Below are 26,709 nucleotides of genomic sequence, written 5' to 3'. Positions count from 1 at the left end.
TCACATTTTAGCTTAAAAAAGAAGAAGGTAATACCAGAAAACCAAAGAATTCATCTTGTTCAACTGTACCAGCCATGGTTGTCTCTCTTCGTCTTCAACTCAAACAGCAATCGTAGCCCAAAAACAGTCATGACTGTCACCACTACTAAATAAAGCATCTCAAATATTGAGAAAATTCAGAATTTTAAAATATCTCAAATAACAAATCATCTAGAGAAAGCAATCTTTCATTATACATGCAAGACCGTTTATTTTCGTAAAATGCCATGTAGGACTGTAGTCAGATTTTCTGTCGTGATCTCATTTGTTTGTTCCAACATGGGGCATCGGATGGTTATTAATTAGCATCGAGATTCCAAGCTGAGCTGTAAATGTTAGTTAGGACAGCTGTAGTTCGTTATTTGATCAAGGGTAATAACGTAATTTACCAACAGCAACCCAAAGTGTTCTTGGCGCCAATATATAAACGTTTGCAACACATTACCAGATCACTCCAAAAATCCAAAAAAAATCTCTCTCCCTAAAATCCAAAAAAAATCTCACTCCTGAAACTCGCCATGGATTCTTTAGGTTGATTCTTGTTCTTTCTTCTTCTTTAAGAAATAACGTTACCATGTTTCAATTCCAATTACTCATTACTTAAAACCCTAACCTGATGTTTCATTTGCAGAATCAAAGGAAGTGCTTCAAGAATCATTTAAATCAACATTCGTAGGACTTCATAAATCTCAGAAAGATATACTTTTAGCTGCTTCTAATGGAAATTTACAACATCTTAAAGGTAAAATTTTCAAGATTTTAGAGTTTTTTTAATTGAAAATTTGTGTTTTAACTATTTTTTATCTTTGTAGAACTCGTTTGGGGACTTGTTAACACGATCATGGATCGAGATGGTATATGATTCTTGATTCTTTGTTGGCTTCATTCTAATTTTTTTTGGCAATCTTGATTTTTATTTGGATTGATAGAGAAATTAATAGATATGCACTTTAAGAATTATGCATCTTTGGAATTGTTGTATCAGCTGGTTAACTTATGATTCGTTTTGCAGGTAAAACCCCATTAATCCTTGCATCTTTAGGAGGGCATATGGGCACTGCACTTTACTTACTAGATCAGGGAGCCAATCCTAATACAACAGATGATGCAGGCTTTACTCCATTGCACTATGTTGCTGAAAGAGGTCCTTTTCCTTTGCCAAGTTTTCTGTTTCAATTGATGTTCTTTATTGCTTTGAATCACTAACTTGGGTTGGTATTATCACAGGAGACAACCAGTTACTCGAATTACTACTTTTGAGAGGTTCTGAGGTGAACATTGTCTCAAGTCTCGGAACTCCCCTACAAAGAGCAGCGGGTGCTGGAAAGCATGAAGCACTTCAAACATTGTTGAATCACAATGCTGATGTAAGTTTTCGTTTCATAATTATGTAACTATGTTAATGTAGGCTGCACCTTATCGTAGGCTCCTAAATATTGTGTAATAGTTTTGATTCCTATGCTATAAAACTTTAGTGTTAGCTTTATATCTATTAGGACATCAACGACAATCACACAGGCTACATTTTTTTTTTTGTTACTAATTAATATTACCTCTATCAAAATCAGAATGTTATTTCATTATATTAGCTCTATCAGTAAAAAAAAAACATTATAAAAGCTTTGTGTCTTATCTTATGCTATAAGACTTATAATGCTTTTCACCTGTATGAAGTTTTTTCAGTTGGAGGCTTGGAGCTAATATAATGTTTTTCCCCCTCTCCATTAAACTGATGTATGCTATATGTACATTCGCAGCCCGATTTATACTATCACACTGGTTTGACCCCCCTGGCGGCGTCTATTATTGCAAAATCTCTTTGTTGCACAGAACTTTTGTTAAAGGTACGAAACTAACCTGTTTTATGTTCACAGTATTCATTAATCAATAAGTATTGTTTAATCATGCTTACGTATGTATAGGCTGGTGCTGACTACGACGCTGGGTCGTGTGGAAGAGTGCCCATACTTCTTGCTGCTTCAGAGGGATTAACAGAGACACTCAAACTTTTAGTCAAATGGGGTGCCAATGCAGATGTTGTTGATGATGTAGGGGGGGGGAACAGATTTCTGTGCAGCTTATCTTCTTTATATATATATATATATATATTTCTCTTCTTATTTTATGTTTGTAATTCTGAAAATACGATAGTTGTCCTGTTTGAAACTTATAAGTTACTCCATCACTGGTTTTACAGGTTGGCCTGAAAGCGATAGAGATTGCAGCTTTAAAAGGGAATCGTCAAGATGTTCAAATCCTTTTGTCTAAGTCCCAACAAATTCCGACATATTTAGATTGGACCGTCGATGGAATAATCAAGCATATAGATTCTGAAGAAGCGAAGGAACAGGTGTCATATTGTATTCTATATTTTGAGGCTACGGTGCTATTACTTTTCCTTCTATTAACTGCTTTGTGAAAATTAATATCCTATCTGATGTTCGCATAGATGTATGTTATGTACTGGAAATAACTGTATCTTCTAGGACCTGTTTTTTATTTTAACACTCCCCACATTAAGATTATAGTCATTGAGCATTGGTCAATGGACTATAAGTACGCACTTTTATTAATAGGGTGTTTATAGGGCTTCAAATTCATTTTCACATTCTAAAGCAACAAAAAAAAATGTTGAAGTGAGGGCAGATACTATATATCCTAGTAACAGTTTGTTTTCCTTCACCTTAGTCTTTTTTAAGTGAGGCGCCTAGCTTAATACATCTTGTGGTTTCCTTTTATCATCATTGAATATACATTTAATTCATGTATGTAAGTTTGGATAAGTAAACATCATCTTATGCGTTATGCGTTATAAATATTTGACTGGGTCCTTCCTAGAATTGTATATTTGTTGGTGCAGTCCCCATTGATACTTTTATGGATTGAACTTTGTAATTATGCTATTGTGAACTGTCATTGTACTGTCTCATTAAACTAGAAAACTTCTTCCAGATAGAGGTCAAAGCGGAGCAGAGTTTCAAGGAAGCAAAACTAAAGGGAGAAGAAGCTTTCAGCAGAAACGATTATCTTGTGGCCATATTTTGGTACAACAAGGTAACCGAGCGTGTTTTGTCTTGGAGTCTTTCTTTTAGTTGCTGTTTTTTTTTTGCTTAACTTTATTTTGGCTAATTGTGTTCTGTGTAGGCCATCTCTGCAAATCCTTTGGATAAATTTCTGTTATCCAAGAGAAGTCTTTGTTGGGCGCTTACTAGAGAAGGGGATAAAGCGTTAGATGATGCTAGGAAATGCTTGGAGTGGGACCCTGAATGGGCCGAGGCACATTACAGGGAAGGCGTAGCGTGGAGTACATTGAAGAAGTATGATAGAGCAGTTGCTGCATTCCGCCAGGGTATAGACCTTGACCCTAATGACAAGGAACTTAAAGTTGCATTCCAGTTAAGTTTTTTCTTTTTCTTTTTCTTTTTTATATAATACCTATTTTAGTATGGTTCTCTGAATTTGGGAATGAGATTTGTAGAAGGTCATTTATTTTATATATTTATTTGCTGATCAGTAAAACAGAACGCTTTTGAATAAACTGACAAAATGATGCATGGTAACAGGAGAGCTTGTGAAGCTGATCTTGCTGATGCCATATGAAGTGGGAGGGAAGCTGAATTTCATAAGATGAGCTAGGGAACAAGATTAGTCAGATACTGCTTGCAATATGAAGGATTTTTGGGAAAAGACAAATCTACTCTTGACTAATTCATTTCAATATGTACATAACAGTTACTCTTTAGTTCACAAGTTGTTGATACAATGACTGTCATTGTTGGCATAGGACTTTTGTAAAGTTGTTCATATAAATGTAGGGTAATTGTAGCAACTGTAAAGGAAAAGCAAGGAATTCAGGCTTTTTTACGTTTGATTATGCAATTTTAAAGCGCATATCCACTTCAACACTCACTTTATGAATGTCACATAAGTGGGGTTTAGTAGTGGTATATTAACTCGATTTTCGTTGATTTTGATTTGATGCAATTCTGATATGTGGTCTGAAGTGGGAATATGATGAATGGAGGAAAGGCTTTCCAAAGAATATAGGAAGATGTTGAGTGAACGTGGCTTTCGTGCTTTGGGGCATTTTTGTCATATAATTCTAACCGAAACAGAGTTATAATTGCAATTGGAAACCAAAACAGAGTCCATTACTATTTATTTGAAGATAAGATTGAAGAAAACAGAGAGATGATAATGGAGAAGAAAAAGATTAACAATGGTCTCCCAGATGAGATCATTGAGTCAATACTCTTATGGTTACCGGTCAAGTCTATTCTACGATTCAGGTGCGTCTCAAAACCATGGTGTTCTTTAATTGCCGATCCTGTTTTTGTTGATAGCCACTTAAAGAATTTATCAAAGGCCAAAAACCATCTTAATAAGTATGCTATATTCATTGATCCACATAAAAGCTTAAACTCATTAGATTTGGAAACATCTCATTCAAGAGTCATTGATGACGATCCACTGGAAACTGGGTTTAGTGGAATTCAATTGTGGGGATCTTGCAACGGGCTTGTATGTATGTCGTCAATGTATAACACAGTCATGTGCTTATGGAATCCTTCTACTCGGAAACACAAGATCTTACCAGCTACATTATGTGGTGACAGACCGAATCAGAACGGACATGGTTTTGGTTATAATGCAACTGGCAAGGATTATGAAGTTGTAAAGGTTAGGAGGGTATCGTATTGTGGTCCCAATCGTGGTTACGAAGTCACAGTCTACTCACTGAGAAGAAACTCATGGCGTAGGATACAAGACTTTCCTTACGGTGTTACTACGGGAAAGGTAGGAGTATTTAATAGTGGCGCGCTTCATTGGAATGCACAGAGATCAGTGAAGAATGGCATACTATCTTTGGAGTCGGTCATAATTGCTTATGATGTTGGGGGTGAAAGTTTCCGTGAAGTGCCCTATCCTGACCATCGGATTTGCAATTCATTTAAGTTAAGTGTCGCAACATTAGATGGGAATCTATGTGTAGTCTCGTATGATGAAGCCTCTTTTGAATTGTGGGTGATGAAAGAGTATGGTGCATCAGAGTCATGGTTTAAGCAGCTCATCATAAGACATGAGTTGGGACGGTCATGCTTCTTAGAACCGTTGTGCTTTATAAACAAAGGTGAAACTCTTGCAGTGTGCGACTTACTGTATCTATATTTCTTTGAACTGAAAAGCCAATCTTGGATGAGATGGCCGTTGGCTCCTTCACATTATGGGCATGACTCCACAATTGATTGGTCCAAATTTAAAAAGTATTGTTGTGAAGCAACAAACTACACTGAGAGCCTAGTTGCTGTGGAGTGAGAGTCACAAATAGGGGCGATAGGCTCCATTTATGTCTATGCATGTTTGCTTCACCAACTTCCAGCAGGCAGTGGACGAGGCAAGATGCTCCAGTACTTTTATGAAGGATCTCTGGTGTGCAGCTGCTATGGTGGAACTGTGGGCAGAAGGAATGGATTGCCCTTTGACAGACAAGTTAGAGTTAATTTTTCCAAGGATGGAGGTAAATAATTGCCTATTCTCAGACCAACTATGCTAGTTGCTAAATGCTACCTGGCATCTTTTTTGCTAGTTGGAACCACTAATGTGTTTCAGTCGATGTGGTTTATGCCATTTAAGGAACCTTTAATTCAAGCCAAGTGAAAGACTTTTATTTTGTTGTATCTTTGGCAGATGGACTATGGTCTTAGAATATAAGTTAGTATTTGTTTCTCAGTGGAGTATTGTGGGCTTATTGTAGTCTTTAGTTCTGCTTGTGAATGCACAATCTGAGGTTTCATTGAAAGAATGATTCATTCTTGTTTTTTTTTCTCATTATACTAGTGTGTTGTCTGTTTCTTCGGGTAAACTTTATTATATTCACACACACACACAAAGCTTTTTGGTCAGTGTTTTGATTAAATGGATTCTGTCTAGGCCATCTATGCAAATCCTTTGGATAAATTTCTGTTATCCAAGAGAAGCATTTGTTGGGTGCTTACTAAAGAAGAGGATGCCTTGAAATGCGTGGAGCTGGACCATGAATGGGGAGAGGCACATTACAGGGAAGGTGTAGCGTGGTGTACATTGCAGAAGTTCGATAAAGCAGTTGTTGCATTCCACCATGGTATGGAACTAGATCCTGATGACGAAGAGCTTCGAAACGCATTCCAGTTAAGTTTCTTTTTTCCCATTGTCCACACCTAGTTCAGTATGGTTCTCTGAATTTGGAAATGAGATTTGTGGAAGCTTATTATATTTATTTTTATTTGTTGATCAGTAAACTAGGAGGCTTGTTAATAAACTGACCAAAAAGATGTATGATGATTTTGTTAATTAACTTCATTATCTTGATGCCTTAACCTTTTGACAGGAGAGCTTGTCAAGCTGATCTTGCTGATGCCATATGACATGGGAAGCTGTTGAAGCTGGGTTAAATTTCACAGGGTGAACCAGGGAACAGGATTGTTTGATACTGCTTGCAATATGAAGGATTTTTTTAGGAAAGACACGTCTATTGCTCTCTACTTTTCATCACAATGTGACATAGAACAGTTACTCTGTATTTTATACTTTGATGATACAATGACCTTCTTGGTGTAGTACTTTTGTAAACCTGTTCATGTAAATGTTATACTTGTAGCAACTGTATACAGAAACAGAAGTAATTCAACGGTGGCTAGTTATTATCTCTTTATGAATGTATCACAAATCTGAAATGGAAGAACTCAAAAGCAAGTCTTAAGTTGAGGAAAAGGTTCAACATTAAACTATGGATTGTCCTTTAATACTAACTAGCCATTTGGCTCGGCCTATGGCCGGACTTGCTACATAGATAGCCAAAGCCCCGAGCCAAACTTCTCTCAGTGCTCGGACAAATTACACAATATACTTGAATATCTCCATGTGATAATGCATAATCCTTCGCATGCATAATTAGATAGAGGAAGGTTGTTGGAATGAACATCTTATTATTTTAATTTTGAATGCTAAAAATGATCTAGATGAAAAGACAAAAATACTTCATTGTGATACGATCAACTTTACTAAATAAGCATCAGTATGTGGAACTATGAACATGCATGTTTCATCTTTTGATATTATAAGATATTTATGTATATCTAATAATATGCAGATAATATATATCAATTATCATTCAGTGGTTCCCTTTTAGAGGACCAATCCAGTAGCCCTTCCTCCAGCGGTGGGTCGTCGGTGAATAAAACGATATGTAACACCTTCATTGCGCCCAAAATAATGGCGGACTGGACAATTTGCACTATTCTTGAAAATTTAGAATTAGCCCTCCTTGTTCCAATTATAATTAAAGACATTTTCTATTACAGTAGTAATAAGATCTTCAAACTTCAACCAAAACTAATTTTCTGTATTCAAATTCCGAAGATGTGTTTCTTTCTCTATTCAAATTCCGGAGACAAATAAGTTTATCTGGGCCAAGCTTAACTTTATATGTTAAAAGATTCTCAGGACACTATACATTTACTATGACAGGACTACTCAATACTATATTCAAAATCAAGCAGGAAACCTACTGAACAAAATTTGGTTGCACCAAATGATATAAAAATGGAAAAGACCATATGCTATTTCTCAAATATGTACTCAATAACCACCACCTATCCCTGCAAAGTGTTTCTTCATTGCCTGCAACAGGAGAAAGTCCATTTACCACACTAATCTCCAACTAAATCCAACCACACCCTTTCCCTCAACTAACACCCTCGAATTGTCCTCGTTTTCATCCTCATCATCTTTATCTGCTGCCACAGCAGCAGCCCAGTTTATCCTCCCAAGCATCAGCTTGCCATACCTCTTGATAGGCTTGCTACCACCTTCAACAACCACCACAGCCATGTCGTCAGCCATCACTGCACACCCAGTTAATCGGTTCTCCTGGGCATTAACATCGACCTTAAAACGGGTCTGAGGATGTGAAAGATCATTGATCTTATAAACAGAAACAATTGTTTCTAGTGTGTTTGGATCCTCAAAAAGCTTCCTCTCTTTTTTCTCACGCCACTCTGCCGGTGTAAGCTTTCGTGCAATATTCCTATCAACATGAGTTGTTCACGCTCGGCAGCAGCAGTACGAATTTCCATTTCAAGCTTTGTGGGGTCTTTGTAGCTTCAGAGCCGAGAACTTTCATGAGATTGCTCATCTTGACCTTGGGCTTTGGTGGTTCAATCAGGCCTTGTCTTATCATCTCTTGCCTGTCTTTTTCTTTATTCAGGCGGCGCTGGGTCCGCATTTTTTTCTGCTCCTTAGTTAGCTTCATGGGTTGTGGTGGAGGAGGAGTAGGCTCAGCTGGTGGCTCAATTGGAAGTGGGTGTTCTACATAGATGGTGATCTTATCAATTTTCAGTTTATCTTCGCCAATCATGTTCCCTTCAGTAATGTCACCATATTCTCCAGAAAGCAACAATGACCGATCCCTGAGTTAGTCAGTAAAAACAAAGTAAGACATGTATTATAGAAACTCCATGCAAGACAGAGAAGTGGTCCCTGTCTCACATCTTAAAATTTTGACAAAATTTAAAACGTAAGAGACATTCAACCTGCATATAATATTAAGTAGAATGTAAACAACTTACCACCACTCAACATCTGGAACCGAGTCCTTTGACTTTTCTCTGGCAATAACCCTCTCCGACACCTCGATCAAATTTGGATTGATATCAGGCTCAGATTTTGCCTTTGCTAGCTGGGCTTGTTTTGTTTTCAACTCCTTAGCTTGGGCTTCTCCAAATTGACTCTGAAAAACAATGTAAACTATCATCAAGTAAGAAAATTAGCAAAAGAAACGATTTTCCTACAAATAGAAAGATGATCAAATCATGATTGCACACATGTATTTTTCTTCTTAATGAAACTTTGAATTCAGAAAGAGTATATCTGATTAACCTACCTTTCCTTTGTTGTTGTGTTTAGTTTTTTTCCAACAAAGAAGTCTATTACAACCACCAGCATTTGTCCTCAATTCATATCCCCTGCAGAGAAACACAACAAATTATTACAATTGTAATTTAACATTTGAAATCAGGTTTAATCTTAAGATAGGCAAGTTGTTGAATACCGCTAATTACAACCATAGGAGCAGTTGGTATATTCATCAAGAGATACAACAGAAGAAAGTCCATTTACCACACTAATCTCCAACTAAATCCAACCACACCCTTTCCCTCAACTAACACCCTCGAATTGTCCTCGTTTTCATCCTCATCATCTTTATCTGCTGCCACAGCAGCAGCCCAGTTTATTCTCCCAAGCATCAGCTTGCCATACCTCTTGATAGGCTTGCTACCACCTTCAACAACCACCACAGCCATGTCGTCAGCCATCACTGCACACCCAGTTAATTGGTTCTCCTGGGCATTAACATTGACCTTAAAACGGGTCTGAGGATGTGAAAGATCATTGATCTTATAAAAAGAAACAATTGTTTCTAGTGTGTTTGGATCCTCAAAAAGCTTCCTCTCTTTTTTCTCACGCCGCTCTGCCGTTGTAAGCTTTCGTGCAATATTCCTATCAACATGAGCTTGTTCACGCTCGGCAGCAGTAGTACGAATTTCCATTTCAAGCTTTGTGGGGTCTTGTGTAGCTTCAGAGCTGAGAACTTTCATGAGATTGCTCATCTTGACCTTAGGCTTTGGTGGTTCAATCAGGGGCCATCTTCATAGCTGCTACCAAATGCTGATCTAGAGATTACAGTCGATGTTAAGTTCTGAAAATCGGGCCATACATCAACTTCACACGACTCCTCGTAAACCATTGTCTGCCATTTGCTAATCAACTCGCTACAACTGGTATAAAATGCAGGTAACATAAACTATAATTTGTTATTTGTTAGTACCTTCCCCTGCCCTTCAAGCTAGCTGGTCTCCCTCTTCCGCCTACCTCAATAACATCAGACGCCTCCTGATCCTGTTGCTCATTAGACTCTGTCAATTTTTTAACAGCACCCAGTGGAAGGTTTCCACCACGTCCGAGACCATTAATTACTTCCTTCTGGGCTTGATTGACCAGAGCTGCTTCTCTAGAATCTACCACAGCAACTGATCCTGAAACTTTGTAACCGTAGTTCTTCCCATCCTTCACATAAAACTGAGGTCCCTTCCTTGAGTTCCATCTTGGACCAGATTTATTAGGAGCAGTGCTTTCTGCTTCTGACCCCAATGATTTCATGGGAGCTGATTTAATCCTATCACCCAAATTTTCATCACCTTCAAATCCAGATTCCACAACATTCAGACCCAGATCATCAAATGAGTCATCGTACTCGTCTTCGTACTCATATTGAGATGCAAGAATTGCAGTTTTTGCAGAATGCCCATCACCTCTCGAGTTCAGGGCCTTTGAAGTGGGCAAGTCATGTTTGGTCTTTCTTGTATAACGCCCAGGCAATGATGAAGATGACAATGAGGAAGAGGTCCCCTCAATTTGTCTCTCCACTGCTGTCGCAACCACTTTTGATGGTGATGTAATTTCTACCAATCCTTTTCCCTTATCATTCCTACTTGAAGATGAGGAAGACTTGGGTGGTGGAATCTTATCCAGTGAAATATCCATAGACGGCAGTTCCTTGTGCAGAGTGAACCCATAAGCATTACAGATTCTTCCAACAACCTCTCATGGCAATATTACAACATTCACAAATCCGAATTTTCAGTCCCAGACTCCTACCCACATGCAACCAATTTATGAAATGAACAATCTGAACATAGTCTGAATAAATGCAAAATTCAACCTCTCACCAAACAGTATATTACTATTGGATAATAATGATAGAAACTAATCAAATTTATATTAAACAAACACGGAAAGTAAACACACAGAACAGAACAGAAAACTTTACTTGGGACCAGTACAGCCCATGGTTGTTCCCAAGCCTCCATTAAGCAACAAAACAACCAGTTTGTCCAAGCTATCTCTTCACTTAAGAAAATACATTATATGTCTTAGAAAGGAATTCAACACTTTCGTTGCACTATTGGTAACAGTGTGAAATCAAACCCAACAATTTGGTTTATAAACATTATCCAATCGAATAAAAATCACAACCAAGCAATTTCAGATTTAATAAATTAGTAAACATACCTAAAGAATCCAATCAAAATAGAGCCCTCATGAAGAACGCCTCCCCCTACCAATAGTCCTCTAAGTCCGCTGATCCTGAAATTCACAAGTATCACCAGAAAACACAGCAAGACAATTAAGATCACGTGTGAGAGCACTCACAGATAATAAATTTAATGGCAGATCAGGTAAATACAATACAGAGGATAAATGAAGGCCATAGTTTCAACATAAACCTTAACTTTCTCAAACAAAACATTTTTCCCTTTTGTAAAAAAATATGGCGTCTTTCAATAACGAAACCCCCAAAATTTGTTAACCCCTTTAATCGTAAATTGGGAAGCACAAAGAAAAATCCAATTTTCTTACCTAAAGAAATGCCTCTTCCCTTCTTCCACTATTTTTTACCCATTAAAACCATCAATGGTCAAATCGGAAATTGGGAAGCACAAAGAAAATCCCTTCTTCCACTAACGATATATTCAACGAACGGGGACCGTTTTTATATAATTATTTTTTTCACTTTATTATTATATATCAAAATTCTTACTTCCAAACTATATTGAAACTCCGACAATAAATTAATTGATCAACCAATAATTTTTTATAGAAAAAATGACCGTTTAGTACCATAGACTTTGCTGGTTTTATCAATTTGGGCCAATAATTTTTTTAGCAAATTAGGCCATGACCTTTCTTTTTTTATCAGTTTGGGCCACTGGTGTATTTCCGTTAGAAAATTTGCCTATGTGTACAAACGGCTGTTATGTGTGCTGGACTTACCCATGGACCCAATGGGCCCAAATCCGCTACATAAAAAGACTGAAACGGTTCATTTTTTTCTAACAAACTTAAGCCCAAAGTAAACTTAAGTTTAAGAAGTCGTATGCCCAAACTAAATAGTGATGATGTCATCATGCATCATCTCATCTTCTTCATATGACAGAAAGTAGATATTTTGCTTTAATACATCCCCTTGTAACGAGTGGTTCGCTCTCTCCTATACATTGTATCTTTGGCTATCCGGGTTGGCAATGGAGACGCGTAAGGACTATTCGAATGAGATTAATCACTCAAGAAACAGTCCTAGCTACATCCGAAAAGAACCACACCGATGGTTGTGCGGTGTTGCCCATCGAGACCAATATTCAACAACTCACTGAGGTATACCATATTAAATTAAATCCTGAAACTTTTAAAGTTTTGAACATAATCAACAAGTGTGTGCTAGTGTGGCAAGGAAGTGTTGCTAAACCAAGTTTCAATAGGTTTTTTGTTCAAAACCATAGAACTGATGCTGCTGCAAGGAAAACGTTTTCTGATGCTGGGGTAGCTCAAATTCCTTTAACATAGTATGAGAACGAAGTAAAGTAATTGTTTAAAGTAACTGCTGGAAGAAGAACTCCAATTCCTAAAACTCCTAACAGACAGAATCCTAAAATCAGCTGAAGAAGCAGAATCCTACAAGTTCGAATGTTCAGAAACTTCAAAACTAGTCGAACATCTTTCCCAAATGCTCCGTTCCGTTTTACGTCTCATTAGAAGCTCAACTACTTCATTATATGAACCCCCCCCCCCCTTCCATAGAATTCTCTTTGACCTTACCAAGAATCTTGAACGTGCATTAACACTTTTAGAAAGTGTAAAAAGAGTGGGGTTTTTCGTCGCGTTGTTACGATAACTTCAAGTCTTCGATTTAAAGTAAAACTTTTCAGTGTTCTTGATGCTTCTATTGGTGATTTGAAATGGTTGTTGAGTGTTTATGATTATGGTAATTATAGTAATATGGGTGGTGGGATTGTGTTGTCTTTACATCCTATGGCTAGTAATGAATTTGGGGAAACACTTTGAAATTTTGGTGAAATTTCTGTGAAATTTTGGGTTTGAAACACTTTGAAATTTTGATGCCACGTCACCGGTGATTAGGTGTGCACTTCAACGGTGACACATAAGCATTTGGTCGGACACATATACATCCGGCATGCCACATAAACATGTGAAGTAACGGAATGGTAACGGTGGCCCAAACTGATACAAAAAAGAAAGGTCATGGCCCAATTTGCTCAAAAAAAAGTTATTGGCCCAAATTGATAAAACCAGCAAAGTTCATGGTACTAAACGGCCATTTTTTCTTTCTTATACTAAAAGGCTATTTTTTTTTGTATCAACGGGCCTTTAGATTTCATACCCGTTCACTGAACAAATGCTGCGATTGCTGTTTTCTGTAGGAAGTCCCATAGTTGTGAGGCTTAAGAGACAAAGAAAGGTCTAAACACAGGCAGTTGCCCGATGAGCATAGAGCGAACTATTTTTTCACCTTTTACTAAAGAATACCATGAAGCAAAATACTTCTATTTTTTAATGGATTTCCTTTCGGATTCCCACCAATATAATCAACGTTGTGTTTTTTTTTTAAAGATCATCTTGTATTTGGCATTAGAATACTAAAGGAGAAACTCACTATCTCATTAATATTTGGAAGACACTGTCCAGTATTTACATTGTAGAATGTTCAGGGCATCCACTTATTGCAGTATGGAAATAGTTGATCACCTATTATTCTTCACTTGTTTTTTTATCGATATTTGTTAATTGTTAGCTTATTTTGGTAAATTCGTTTGTAATAATAGTAAGGGAGGATAGGTAATGATTACATTTACTCACTTGTTTTTGAAGGTCAGGAAACGAAACAATGCTATGATACGAATACCTACTCCAAAGGTGACAAATAACTTTTATTTTTTTCGATATCGAACACAATATAACTTGAATTAGTCGAATTGGAAAAGTGAGCGTGCTAATATTATAAATTTAAACTAAAAATTAAAGGACTTAATAGTGACAAACTTTCATAAATAAGAAGCGTTAAACCTCGGCCATTAAAAAAATATTATGTGATTAACATACTAAAATTTTGGTATTAAAGTACTAATTCTCATGGTTTTCTTTTCTTTATTATGGAACTTTCCATGTCATTCATTCATTTAATTTTATCTTTGTTGTGTTTATCATCAACCAAACAATCTAGCATAATATTTTTGAGGATGTCGAGTTGATTTTGTTTCTCTTCAACTTCTATTGTTTTCTTCATAAGTTCTTTGAAATTGAAGTCTTCAATTTTCATATCACGTTCATCATTTATAAACTGTATTGTGTTAAAAGCTGCTGAATCCTCTGCTTTTGCAACAGAATATGTTGGTCTTCCATCAATTTCGTTAACTATGACGTCTTCACCTTTAATGTTACAGTGCTTTTGAGTCGTTCGCTCTCTAATTCTGTGTTGTAAATCGGATCTTGTTAAATGTCAAGTCCTTATTCTAGAATTTCCTTTAGCATTTTTTTTTAACATAAGCTGTAATTTTCATACACCATTATCTGCAATATACATAATAAAATGAAGTCAATAAATTATTGTAAATAATGGTGAAGAGGAAGAAAATAGGCTACCTTGTTTTTCAATATGTGTAGTTAAATTGTTTTTTTTTAGGTTAATAGATTATATTTTACTAAGTGATTGGAAGTTCACTTTTCCTAGGTTTTTAGTTTTGTATATCTCTTAAATTTTGATATTTTGGAATAGCAAGCTTCTCCTTTTTTGTAGCCACCACTCTATTAGGAGCATGGATTATGACACGTGTCGGGTAATTTGAAATTTGGATTTTGAGTTTTATGGTGTAGGCATGTGCAAAACGTGTGAGGGGTAGTTGTTGCATTTTGAAAGGGCATAACACCAGACACACCACAATAGACGGTCAAACTTGGTAAATGAATCGTTAACTAACGATAGGATTACCTAAAGCTAAGAAATGTAAAAATTTGGGTCCAACGCAAATATCCATATTTTATTTTAAATTAGATTTTTTTATTTTTTTTAATTAGGTAGAAGCTATTGGGCTTAGAAACCTCTAAGTATACTATTACTGTTGGGCCTGTGCCCAACAAATTATAACATATGTTTTAAGCGGGTATTGTAACTCAAATTCAATTCAAATTTGAGTTGCTACCTCTTATGGAGATATTGAAATGTCTTACACCTAGGTACTCATGCTGATTCATAGCAATATATTGAGAGTGGGCGGCAACCGGATGGTTTCTCAATTTCAGAGTTTAGGAAGTGCAGAATACGATACCAACTTATTGAAGTGGTCTGCGTATAGGAGAGAATAAAGCAAACAATCGAGGTAGGTATGGTCTTTGTTACAACTCAGATGAATAACTCCAAACACTGTTCTCTTACAAATGTTATAACTCTAATGATATCTCAATACCCTGTTCACACTCTCCCTCTAGGCAGTCTTCACACTCCCTTTTTTCCCCTTCTTCCTCTCCCATCTTTTCTCTTTTATATCCCCTCCCTCTCTCATCTCAACCCTCCACCTGTCCCTCTATCTCGCGGTCCCCTCCCCTCCAGGTGTAGGGTTTCCGTACCGCGACCACGTGCTATCTTCCTGATCAGATGTTGCGCTGCCTTGTGTGTTATGTTAAGTCCGGCCCCCCTTTCCCCATGATATTATGGGACGACACCATGCCACTACAGATGCCCCCTCTCGAGTCCGTGATGATATCCCAATCGGGGAGTCGAGAGTCCGCAACCTTCCTCATTCCGACCGTGGCCCTCCCTCTTCCCCTCACAGCTGTTTTCATGAGTGTCCATGCAATTTTCACTTCTGCCCCCTCGTTTCTCGTGCCTCCACGTGTCTTTTGCTGGCTGGCTCTTTTCGGTGTCTCCTCGATTTCAACACCCCTGCAGTTACCCTTTTGCCCCCACCTCTTATAAAAAGCCCGCTCGATTTCTTTTCTCTCTCTCACTCGCCTTTCTTTTGCCTTCCATTTTCTCCCCACTCTTCCTCCACCTTTCTTCTGTCTTCCAGCTCCGGTTGCTCGCTCGGTCGTCTTCTCCGGGTTCCTTGGCTGGCATTCTTGCTCCGGTTGCTCTCTCTTTTCCTCAGGTTGGTCTCCTTCTCTCTCTAGCTCCCTTTAATTGCTATATTGCGCATTTCGCCTTTGTATTTGGAACTGTTCATCTCCACTTCCTTTTCTGCCTTGTGGTTGTGCGTCTTCCACCCTGTCCCCGATGTCTGTTTCTAGATCCGCCACCTCCTCCTCCTCCCTACACCATAGCCTTGCCTCCCTCCCTGACCAAACCGAGGCCCCATCTACCTCCGGGCAAGCTTTTGCCCTTCCGCCGCCGCCACCACCACGTAGCCGTAGACCTAATCTTGAGGCCGTTAAAGCGGCTTACGGGATACCCGCTGACGTCACCCTAGAGCACGTGCCTGACTTAACCTATTTCCCACACTTGGTCCCCCACAAGCCAGGGTGCCTTGTGGCCACGGTAGGACAAATTGTCGCCGGGCTGCGATTGCCCCTCACTCGTCTTGATGTCGAGGTGTGTAATCACTTCAACATCCCCCCCTGCCAATGTATCGGCAATTTCTGGAGGGTCATGTATGCCGCGAACCACTACAACCGCTCAGAAGTACCCAGGATAACGGTTCGCGACATGGCCGCTCATTTCTACCTCAAAAAGAGCACCAAGGAAGTCGATTAATGGGCTATCACTCCTTTTGCCTCCGCCCTAGAAAACAACATTTTATCCTTCGTATCACCTCCTCAGACAAATTGTGGCACCACTACCCTCTTTATATCTCAGGAAACTTCCTCTCCGCAGATCTTCCACCTGAATTGAATCTCAATCACCTGGCTTTCCTCCCCAGTGGTGAGTCCCACTCTTTATCTACCACCCTTGTAGTAGATCTTTTGGTTTTTCATCTGACTTGTCGTCTGTCTATTTCAGGTTGGCGACCCGACTCAAAGTCGCGGCCCTACGACAACGTCTTTTCCACGACCTTCCAGAGGATTCGCGACTGGCGCTGCTTTCGGTCCGGCTACTTTGATTGACCACGCCACCGCTATCCCCTATCGTCCGATCCCCGAATCGCATCCATAGGAAAATATAGCGCCCCATTTTTCCGTCCTCCTCCCCCTAAAGAAAGAAAGCCCCCGCGTCCCTCCCCCCCCAAAAAAGCCGCATCGCCAACTCCCCACCCCTCCCCTCGTTCGCCATACCACTCATCACTCCGCAGCCCCTACTCCCTACCGCTCCCTGGAAACTTGGGAAGACCAATACTCCACATCTCATTCCCCCTCCACCGCTTCTCCTACTTCAAACATGGGCGTTAACAAACGCAAACTCTTCGATAGTGACTCAGATGAGGATGTTGTTGCCGCAGCTCATTCTTCACCTTCCCCCCCAAACGTCCGCGCCCTCCGTTCCTGGAGCAGGCCCCGCCTCTAAGGCCGCGCCCCAACCTACCGCGCCTCCTCCAATGGAACAGCGGCCCGGGAAGGAGGTGGTGCCCCGAACTGATAAGGAGGCCGATGAACCCATTCCTCCCTTTTGTCCTTCCTTCAAGCTCTGGAACCGCACTCTAAATATCAAGGACTCTGCTCTGAAAAACCCGGCAGTGGCTTCTTCCCTGTTCTATGGGTCTCACCTCCCTGAAGACATGGCATACGCCGAAGGCAGTTCCTTTGAGTCTCACCGGACTTCCTTCTACTCAGGCTGGGAGAAGGTACCCCTCTCTTTGAATTTGACATCTTTCTTCTCTCTCTCTGAATACTCTAACTTTTGCTCCCTTCCTCAGATGAGTCTGGATATCTCCTTCATGATCCGCGGCCTGTTTGGTGCCAGGGCGCGGATTGATGAACTTGATAAGGAGGTGGCCCATCTCGAAGAGAAGAATGCGGCCGCGGAACTAGACAAGCTCAAGGCCCAAGATGAGCTCAGGACCGCCGAGGCCGCCCACCTGGCTTATATGGACAAGGTCAATGACCGCCTGAGCAATCAGCGCGAGACCCTTCAAGAGAAGCATGCTGCCGCTCTGGACTCCCTTTCTCGGGCATCATCATGGCCGCGCTGCGGCACTCCAAACGCAAAGATGAGGCCGACATGGGCGAACTCCGGGACATCTATCGGACCTAAGCCAAGAAGAGGGTGGCCAAGAAGGTCAAGGAGGAGATTGACCGGCTTACCAAAGAAGGCCGCCTCCTTCCTTAAACTTCTGCCGCTGCTCCTATATCTGAAATCACTGTGCCCATGCAGGAGTCTACTTCTGAAGGGAGAGAGGCCGCTGAGATGGTCGCCGAGGCTATAGACAAGGCCGCGGATCTAGCTATAGAAGAAGCCGCCGCTTCGGTGATCCCCGAAAGCACTGTGTCTTGAAAATAGCTTGTTTACGCCCTGGCTAGGCTTCTTTTGATGTTCCTTTGTCATACTCTTTATGCTACTTTTTACTGTACTTTCACTCCCCGCAGTTGGGATGTTCATATTATGTTTTGCCCCCTTTTATTTATATATCTGATTGTTTCCGTCAACCCTCTTACTCGTGTATTTGATCCATCAATGAATGGACTCTATTAGTGTGTTCCCCCTGTCGGTTGGGAATGTTCGATTTGCCTGCCCCTCGTCTAGATCTGGACTCCGCTACTCTCTCTATTTCCGGCAGGTTCTCTGCCCGCGGCGCGCGGAAGCCTCTTCGCTCCCGTTTGCCCCTATCTCCCATGGGTCCGGGGCAACTCCTCTCACCCCGGCCCTGGGAGACCTCATCCTAGTGGGGCAACTCCTTTTTGCCCCTCTAAGATTTTGACCTCTCGTCCTTGGGGGGCTCATCCCCCCCACTTCCCTTCACTCTGAGGGGCAATGAAAACTCAAACAATAATCTTCACCTCAAAAGTGCTACGGTTTTATATATGTACAAATAGCTCATGCAGTTTTCAGTTTCTCTCATTACATTCACTCGTGAAATATTTTCAGCAACCTTACATTCCACGGCCTATCCAACGCTGTTCCCTCCAAGGTTTGTAACTTGTAGCTGCCGGTTCCCCCTACCTCGACCACCACGTAAGGCCCCTCCCACGTCGGCCCCAACTTCCCCTCGCTTGCTTTTTTGGTGCTGGGAGTCACTCGCCGGAGCACCTTGTCTCCCACCTTAAATCTCCTCACTCTCAGCTTCTTGTCGTCTTTGCTTTGCGGGGCGGTGATATTCCTCCAATTTGATCGTCGGCGTGTCTCTCTTTTCCTCTGCTAGGTTCATGTCTCTAGCCAGAATGCCCCAGTTTGACCCGTCCTCGACAGCCGCGGTCCTAGTGGTCGCCGCCACCATCTCTGTTGGTATCACGGCCTCTACTCCATATGCCAAAGCGAAAGGGGTTTCATCAGTGGATGTTCGTGGGGTTGTCCGATAGGCCCAAAGCACCCGACTAAGTTCATCGGCCCAGGATCCCTTCTTGCCCTCCAGCTTCCTCTTGAGATTGTTGAGTATGGTTTTGTTAGAGGACTCCGCCTGTCCGTTTCCCTCGGGGTTGTAGGGGGCCAAGAATCCCTGTTTGATGTGATACGCTTGGAGAAAACTCCTAACCTTTGAACCCGTGAACTGGGTTCCGTTATCCGCGATGATAGAATAGGGCAACCCAAAACGGCAAATGATATTTTCCCACAAGAACTTGATCACTTGCACCTCTTTCACCTGCTATAGCGGTACGGCTTCAATCCACTTGGTAAAATAGTCAGTCGCGACCAATAAGAACCCTCCTTTTCATGCCATGGGCCATGGCCCTACTATGTCAAGGGCCCACATCGCGAATGGCCATGGGCTCGACACACTGTGCAGTGGCTCTGCTGGGGCCCATATTAACTGAGAAAATCTCTGACACTTCTCACATTTTTTGGAGAATTCCACAGCGTCTCTCTTCATGTGAGGCCGGCAACCCCGTGTCGTCGCAACCGTGTATCTTTGTTGTTACGCCTACGAAAGTGACTCCCACAATCCCCTTCATGTAGCTCACTGAGCGCCTCTCGAGCCAGCCCCGACCCCAAGCATTTCAACAACGGTCCCTTGAAATTCCTCCGGTATAACTCTCCTCCCACTAATGTGTATCTCCGAGCGGTTTGTTCCAACCTTCGTCTCTCCCGGGGACTAATATTCTCCCCTCCTGTCAAGAACTGCTTGATAGGCAACATCCATCCTTCGGCGCTCTCTGTAACATTCATGATTCCCAATGATTCCTCGGTGCTCGGTCTGTCCAGTCTTTTCACCTCTATAGACCTTTCTTCGGACCCTGGCATGGCCGCGGCCACATATGCCAGAGCATCAGCATGACGGTTCTCACCCCGGTTCAAATGCACAAACCGAATCGCTGTGAACTTCGCCGCCCGACCCCGGAGGACCCCCAAATATCTTGCCATCCTGGGACATCGTGCCGCGAATCCACCATTCGCCTGGCACACGACTAAATTGGAGTCGGAATACACAGTAAGTTCCTTCACCCCCAAGCCTTCTGCCATTCCCATGCCCGCAATTACCGCCTCATACTCTGCCTCGTTATTAGATGCCGCGAAACCTAATTTCATCGTCAGCTCTAATCTGTTATTGTCTGGCGTGACCAATACTACGCCAATTCCGCCGCCACATCTCAGGACCGAATTCGAAGAAAACTCTCCAACCGTTACCTTCGTCCCATGGATCCGAGCTATCTCGCTCTTTTTCTCCCTCACTTTCCAAAACCATCTCCTCTCCCCAAGTAGGGTCCTCTGCGGGGAACTCCGCCAAGAACTCAGCCAGGGCCTGAGCTTTTTTCGCTATCCGAACCTGGTATTGGATCTCATATGCACTCAGCATCACAGCCCATTTCAACATTCTCCCTGATTTCTCTGCTCTCAGAGCCTGCTTAAGGGGCAAGTTCGTGACCACGACCACTGAGTGGGCTTCAAAATAGGGCTTTAGTTTCAGGGCAGAGAATACCAAGGCGAGGGCGTACTTCTCCACGCGACTATATCTGGTTTCCGCATCCAACATCGTCTTGCTCTGAAAGTACACTGGTCTTTCTACTTTATCCACTATTCAACGAGGACCGAAGCCGACGCGTAATCCGTGACCCCGGATATAGATACAACTTTTCTCCCTCTTCCGGTCGCGACAACAAGGGCATCTCCCCAAATAACTTTTAAGCCCCCTCAAATGCCTGCTTCACACTCTGCCGCCCATGTAAAATCCAGCGGTGTTCCTCGCCAGCCCAGCATAACGGCCCGCATTTGTCGGATGACTTCGATATGAACCTGTTGAGAGTCAGCGACCCTTCCAAACCAACCACGCACACCTCCTTTTTTGTTGTCTGCGGCGAGGGGCATCTCTACCAATGACCTAATCTGCTCGGGTTTGCCTATCCTATCCCCTCACAGTGTCACAATATACCCTAGAAATTTCCCTGTGGTTACCCCAAATGTACATTTCTCGGGGTTGAGCTTCAAATTGTGGGTTCGCAGTACCTGGAATGTCTCCTCCAACCCCTCCAAATGTTCCTGCTCCGTCATGCTCTTCTCCACCATGTCATCGATGTATATTTCAATGCCTTTGCGAATTTTGCCCTCGAACATCTTCTCCCCCAGGCGTTGGAATGTAGCCCCTGCATTTTTCAACCCAAATGGCATCCTTGTATAGCAGTATGTGCCTCCTTCCACCACGAAGGAGGTTTTCTCCTGATCCGGACCATACATCGCCACCTGGTTGTACCCCATCGATGCGTCCATGAACGAGAACATGCGGAACCCCGCCGTCCTGTCTACCAACTCGTCAACTCGCGGCATTGGATAACTGTCCTTCGGGCACTCTAAATTTACATCCGTGAAATCAACACACATCCGGACCTTCCCATTTTTCTTCGGGACCGCGACTATGTTGGACAACCAGTCCGTGAATTCCACCTCCCTTATAATCCCCGCATTCTTTAATCTGGAAACTTCTTCTCGGATTCCCTCCGCGTATTTGGGTCTCATACCCCTCATCTTCTGTCTCACTGGCTTCGCGTCCTCCCTCATATGCAGGCGATGACATGCGAATTCCGGATCTAGACCAGTGATATCCTCTATCCCCCACGCAAAGACGTCTTTGTTTCTCCCCAAACATTGCACCAGCTTTTCCCTCCATTCTACTGCAAGACTCGACCCTATCGATGTGAACTTCTCTTCCTCTCCCTCTCCCAAGTTTACCATCTCTATCTCATCCAAAGTTTTTGGGACCACCGCGGCTTGCTCCTCCCTTTCCACGGCCCCGCACTGTAATTGCTACGCAGACCTCTTCCTAGAGCTCATCGGCTTATCCTCTGGTCCGCGGGACAACCTCTTGATCGATTCTCGGTATTCGTTTTGGATGCCACTTGATCGCCGCGGACCTCATATGTTCCCGTTGCGGTAGGGAATCGAATAACTTGATAGTACGTCGACGGCACCGCCCTCATCTCATGTATCCATCTCTTCCCGTGATCGCGTTATCGAGCCTGGAATCGACCACCATAAACCTTGAGAACACGGTCACAGGTCCCGTTGTTACTGGCAGCAGGAGCTCCCCCATAGGCTCGGTGACACTTCCATTGAATCCGTACAAACTTGTCCGCGAAGGTCTTAGTTGCCCCGGGTCGATCCCCATCTCCTCAAGAGCCCCTCTAAACAGCAAGTCCACGGCGCTACGGCAGTCTATCAGGACTCTTTTGACCACATAATTACCCATCGCAACGGTGATGACCAACGCATCCTCATGCGGTGTATCCACGGCTCGGAGGTCTGCCTTGGAGAATGTAATTGTCTCTTCCATTGACTCCACTCTGTATCTCTGTCCTCGGTGTGACTCATTGACCTGCTGGATACTCGCTGTCCTTCTGACCTTGTCCCGGTGGGCATTATGGCTCAGTGCTTCCCCGCTGAAAATAACATTTATAGTTCCCCGCCCCGCCTCCTCATACCCCCGTTTGGAGGCTCCCCCACAAATTCCCTCAGCATCCCCTTCTCCACCAATCTCTGGACTAACCATTTTAAGGCATAACAGTCGTTGGTTTCATGATTGTGCACCTGGTGATAGTCGCAGTATGGCTTGTTAGGCATTTCCACCGGAATGGTTCGCGGTCCTTCATACCCTTGCAAATTTTTTATCAACGGCAATATCTCACTCAGCGGTTTCACCAGCGGGACGGACTCTAATTCATGGTAGTATGGCTTCCTCTCTCTCTCTCTTCGCGCTACTTCCCTTCCCCTTTCCGGCCTCGATGATTGTCCGCGGTACTTATCCCGGTCTCGGTCCTTTCCCCTTTGTCTTACAAGGCCCTCCCTTTCTCCATCGCGATATCGCCTTGACTCCTCTTCGATTCCTTCTGCATGGTATCCTCGTATCTAATGTACTTTTCTACCCGCGGGTATAACTCGTGCAAGGTCGCAATCTCGTTCTTAGCCACGGACTGATGGACCGCCGTTCCGGGTCGCAGCCCCCTTTCGAATGCTATTACCGCCGTCCTCTCATCCAGATTTTCCACCTTTAAGGTCTCCGCCTTGAAGCGACACAGATACTCTCTGACTGACTCCGCGGACCTTTGTCTAACATTAAATAAGGCCGCGATATCTACCACTCTCCTCTTCTGATGTATGAAATGGTCCACAAACGCCTGTTCCAGCTCCTGGAAATTGGTTATGCTCTTTGAGGGTAACCGATAGTACCAGTCGGAAGCTCCACCCTTAAGGCTAGCCGGGAACATCATGCACCGCAGACCATCATACCTCGCCTTTGCCGAGGCATCTCGCTCTCCGAATGATGGATGTGATCTGCCGGGTCACCCGTGCCGTCATATCTTTCGAATCTCGGCTGGTTGAAACGTTTTGGTACCTCGGAAGTCCATATCGCGTCCACCAGGGGGTTGCAATTCAGCCCCGCCACCACTTGACTGGCCGCGCCCGTTTGGGCCCTTGTCTGTTGAAGGTTTGCCTCTCTGTCGCTGTTAATCATTTGCCGGACCTGCTCCATCGTTAATCCGGTCACCGGATTGTCCACCAAGGCCGGCCCTTGCTCCTCAGCCTCTGCCTTTTCTTTCTCCGCTTCCTCTTCTGTCTCGTCCCCGGATTCTTCCTCCACTCTCTTTTTCTCTTCTCAGCTCCTCATTCTCCTCCCTCAGCCTCCCAATTTCTTCTCGCATGAGCCGCGCCTCCTCCTCTGCTCTTCCCTCCTCTCGTCCCTCTCCTTCTTCCACCGCCGCTTCCGGCATTTGTTCCGGGACACTCGTCTTTCGAGGCCTACCCGCCGCCTTCTTTGGTGCCATTTCTACCTTGTCGTTCCCCACAGACAGCGCCAAATGTTACAACTCAGATGAATAACTCCAAACACTGTTCTCTTACAAATGTTATAACTCTAATGATATCTCAATACCCTGTTCACACTCTCCCTCTAGGCAGTCTTCACACTCCCTTTTTTCCCCTTCTTCCTCTCCCATCTTTTCTCTTTTATATCCCCTCCCTCTCTCATCTCAACCCTCCACTGTCCTCTATCTCATGTCCCCTCCCTCCGTGTAGGGTTTCCGCATCACACCACGTCTTTGTCTTCCTAATCGATGTCATACGCCTTTGTGTGTTATGTTAAGTCCGGCCCCCCTTTCCCCATGATATTATGGGACGGCACCATGCCACTACAGTCTTTTTTCTCATTTGTCTAAGAAACTTATTAAGGTGTGTTTTTGACTTCCTGTTGGATAGTTGTGTTGTTTTGAAGTTTTGTTGTTTTAGGGAATTCCATCGTAGATAGAAATTAAACTGTATCTTCCTGTTGGTAACTCTGATTTTGGACCGGTTAAAAACTCAGATTGACTATATAGACCTATGGCATCTATTGATATCTTCATGTTTTCACTGGTTAAACTAAATTTTTAACTTCCTGTGGATTTTTAACCTACCGATGTCATTAAATGTATGAAAATTTGTGTCGAAGCAGCTTTTCTGTGCTAGATCAGTATATTTCTTGATCTTTCTTAGTTATTGTTTCCCAAATTTTAGCAAATTTTGGAATTGCTGCTATATCTGCTATGAGAATGCTTGGGGTTCGGTCAACTGGTCTATCACTTTTGCTTGAGAAAGGGTTGCTGTTAGGGTTGTCGTTATATTAAATTATTTTAAAAAATATTAGCAACTATGCATAGCTATGAGATATGAATTTTTTTTAATCACTTATTCAAATTAAAATGGAAGCAGCAAACATTGATAAAACCCATTAGGTAATCTCTGATTTTATTTTTGTAATATATATGATTAGAGTAATTTATCTGTTCAAAGATAAAAAAAAACGATTACATTTATTACTAAAAATATGATTCCATATATGTAAAAATGTCTGATAAATCATCTCATCTCCAAGATTGAACAGATAATTACATAGAGAGAATCATAACTCTATCATTCCCTATTTATAATTGCCTTTAGATAATTAATATCTTTTTTCAGACTGTGAATTTCTTCTTCCTGAATTTGTATGCACTGATTTCTAAGCATGTCGTTCTTTTATGCAATCTCAAGTTTGTTCCAAATTTCTTCTATTTCTTCGTAGTTATAGTCTACTACTTCAAAGCTTATCTCACTGGGCAGTATTTATAGATTTAAATTGATTAGGGTTACCTATTTGATTAGAAGTTTAGTTTGTTTATTATTCTAACTTCATGTATATCTATAATTGTACTATTCGATTAATGTCGCAAATATAGTTTGGTGTCTTTAACTTGGGCTTAAGCCCATTATATTTTTCACGTATAGACTTGAGGATTTTATTTTCTTTTTCATGTTTGAGGTTGGTTATTTCAACATACCACTTGATTTCACGTCTAAATCTCTTAAATTAAATACAGATGTGTATATGGACTATGTCTTTCAGAAACGAAGGTGAAGCTCTTGTATTTGCTTTGTAATTATAACACAGATATGAACTTATTTTTGGCGTTTCTCAGATATGAAATTATAACACAGATATGAAATTATTTCTATATAAATAAAATTACCACATGCATTCTACTGAAAATAGTTTGCACTACTTAAGAGCATATCCACTATTATGATGGGAGAATCTCTCTTATAAATAAAAGAAATACAAATTATTCACCCTTTAATCAGCAATATGATTTTTCTGCATGTACATTGATAGACACATTGGAGACAATGTCAAGGTTGTGGAAATGGATTTTGGGCAATGTAGAGGGAGTACAAAGAGCAGGAATGGCTATTTAACCAATGTTCATGTTGAAAGGGGAGATCAAAGATATTCACCACATTATTATGCAGAACTAAAGCAAAACTGTCTCTGCCACATGTTATTAGCAAAGATGAGCCCTAATGCTTGCAATAGACATTTTGATGATAATTCAGTGAGTACAGAACAGAGCAGTTTTTGTCACAACTTAAGTGTGTCAAAACCTGATCCAAGTTTATTAAGTATCTTTCAGTTTTGGTCAAAGCTATTATAATAAGAATGCTTTCTAGCTCACCATTTTCATAATCGATTGTGCTCTTGTGGTAATTTGTGGTGATTTAGGAGAGTTTATATAATGGAGTTGCAAACTGCCTCGATAATACTAAAAAAATCTAGACATCTAAGAATGTTGCTGACTGCCTAATTCTTTCACACTACCAATGGTGTTTTTTTTTAAAAAAGTTCATCTAGTATTTGGCATTAGAATACTGAAGGAGGAACTCACTATCTCATTAATATTTGGAAGACACTATCCAGT

At 41.7% G+C, this 26,709-nt stretch overlaps 5 protein-coding genes and 2 pseudogenes across 7 annotated transcripts; 4 read left to right on the top strand and 3 right to left on the bottom strand.

The window, feature by feature from the left end:
- Positions 1–453: 453 nt before the first annotated feature.
- On the top strand, positions 454–3,997 carry LOC147500026 (ankyrin repeat protein nuc-2-like). The gene is made up of 11 exons (XM_086561742.1): positions 454–570; positions 671–781; positions 852–893; positions 1,052–1,183; positions 1,267–1,406; positions 1,797–1,883; positions 1,962–2,087; positions 2,237–2,389; positions 2,992–3,093; positions 3,184–3,434; positions 3,603–3,997. Exons 1-11 carry the CDS (start codon positions 558–560, stop codon positions 3,637–3,639), a joined length of 1,194 nt encoding a protein of 397 aa, XP_086417868.1. The 5' UTR covers positions 454–557; the 3' UTR covers positions 3,640–3,997.
- A 203-nt stretch (positions 3,998–4,200) lies between these two features.
- On the top strand, positions 4,201–6,725 carry LOC147500024 (hsp70-Hsp90 organizing protein 1-like). Of its 2 annotated transcripts, none has more exons than XM_086561745.1 (3): positions 4,201–4,328; positions 5,971–6,206; positions 6,407–6,725. In XM_086561745.1, exons 1-3 carry the CDS (start codon positions 4,296–4,298, stop codon positions 6,441–6,443), a joined length of 306 nt encoding a protein of 101 aa, XP_086417871.1. In that variant the 5' UTR covers positions 4,201–4,295; the 3' UTR covers positions 6,444–6,725. The 2 variants fall into 2 exon arrangements, with proteins under 2 accessions (XP_086417871.1, XP_086417870.1); XM_086561744.1 differs by lacking the exon at positions 4,201–4,328 and adding an exon at positions 5,387–5,557.
- Positions 4,231–5,765, top strand: LOC147500025 (F-box/kelch-repeat protein At3g06240-like). Its single transcript, XM_086561743.1, has one exon. The coding sequence runs from the start codon at positions 4,231–4,233 to the stop codon at positions 5,353–5,355; it is 1,125 nt and encodes a 374-aa protein (XP_086417869.1). The 3' UTR covers positions 5,356–5,765.
- Positions 6,726–7,477: 752 nt separating the features above from the next.
- LOC147500023 (protein RDM16-like) lies at positions 7,478–11,674 on the bottom strand (annotated as a pseudogene). The gene is made up of 6 exons (XR_015196158.1): positions 11,497–11,674; positions 11,149–11,223; positions 9,196–10,730; positions 8,960–9,041; positions 8,646–8,806; positions 7,478–8,486 (listed from the first exon to the last, which is right to left on the bottom strand). The product of XR_015196158.1 is annotated as a protein RDM16-like (transcript).
- Positions 11,675–13,407: 1,733 nt separating this feature from the next.
- Positions 13,408–13,510, top strand: LOC147500022 (U5 spliceosomal RNA; annotated as a pseudogene).
- A 6,369-nt stretch (positions 13,511–19,879) lies between these two features.
- On the bottom strand, positions 19,880–20,539 carry LOC147500021 (uncharacterized). Its single transcript, XM_086563589.1, has one exon. The coding sequence runs from the start codon at positions 20,537–20,539 to the stop codon at positions 19,880–19,882; it is 660 nt and encodes a 219-aa protein (XP_086419715.1).
- A 1,879-nt stretch (positions 20,540–22,418) lies between these two features.
- LOC147500020 (uncharacterized) lies at positions 22,419–22,991 on the bottom strand. The gene has a single exon (XM_086563588.1). It carries the CDS (start codon positions 22,989–22,991, stop codon positions 22,419–22,421), a length of 573 nt encoding a protein of 190 aa, XP_086419714.1.
- Positions 22,992–26,709: the final 3,718 nt, after the last annotated feature.

The sequence above is a fragment of the Coptis chinensis genome, chromosome 5 (genome assembly GCF_015680905.1).
Source record: "Coptis chinensis isolate HL-2020 chromosome 5, ASM1568090v1, whole genome shotgun sequence".
Classification (NCBI taxonomy): Eukaryota; Viridiplantae; Streptophyta; class Magnoliopsida; order Ranunculales; family Ranunculaceae; genus Coptis; species Coptis chinensis.
Note: the sequence above shows the minus strand (reverse complement) of the source record. Positions and strands in the feature narration are given on the sequence as shown.

What these genes read in the sequence shown, in the direction of transcription:
- LOC147500026 (XM_086561742.1), top strand. An exon ending in GCACTATGTTGCTGAAAGAG is followed by an intron (nt 1,184 to 1,266) that starts GTCCTTTTCCTT and finishes GTATTATCACAG; the next exon opens with GAGACAACCAGTTACTCGAA. An exon ending in GCACAGAACTTTTGTTAAAG is followed by an intron (nt 1,884 to 1,961) that starts GTACGAAACTAA and finishes ACGTATGTATAG; the next exon opens with GCTGGTGCTGACTACGACGC.
- LOC147500025 (XM_086561743.1), top strand. Translation starts at nt 4,231, where the DNA reads ATGATAATGGAGAAGAAAAAGATTAACAATGGTCTCCCAGATGAGATC.
- LOC147500024 (XM_086561744.1), top strand. Translation starts at nt 5,387, where the DNA reads ATGTCTATGCATGTTTGCTTCACCAACTTCCAGCAGGCAGTGGACGAG. An exon ending in TAATTTTTCCAAGGATGGAG is followed by an intron (nt 5,558 to 5,970) that starts GTAAATAATTGC and finishes GATTCTGTCTAG; the next exon opens with GCCATCTATGCAAATCCTTT. An exon ending in GAGCTTCGAAACGCATTCCA is followed by an intron (nt 6,207 to 6,406) that starts GTTAAGTTTCTT and finishes ACCTTTTGACAG; the next exon opens with GAGAGCTTGTCAAGCTGATC.
- LOC147500021 (XM_086563589.1), bottom strand. Translation starts at nt 20,539, where the DNA reads ATGAAATTAGGTTTCGCGGCATCTAATAACGAGGCAGAGTATGAGGCG.
- LOC147500020 (XM_086563588.1), bottom strand. Translation starts at nt 22,991, where the DNA reads ATGGTTAGTCCAGAGATTGGTGGAGAAGGGGATGCTGAGGGAATTTGT.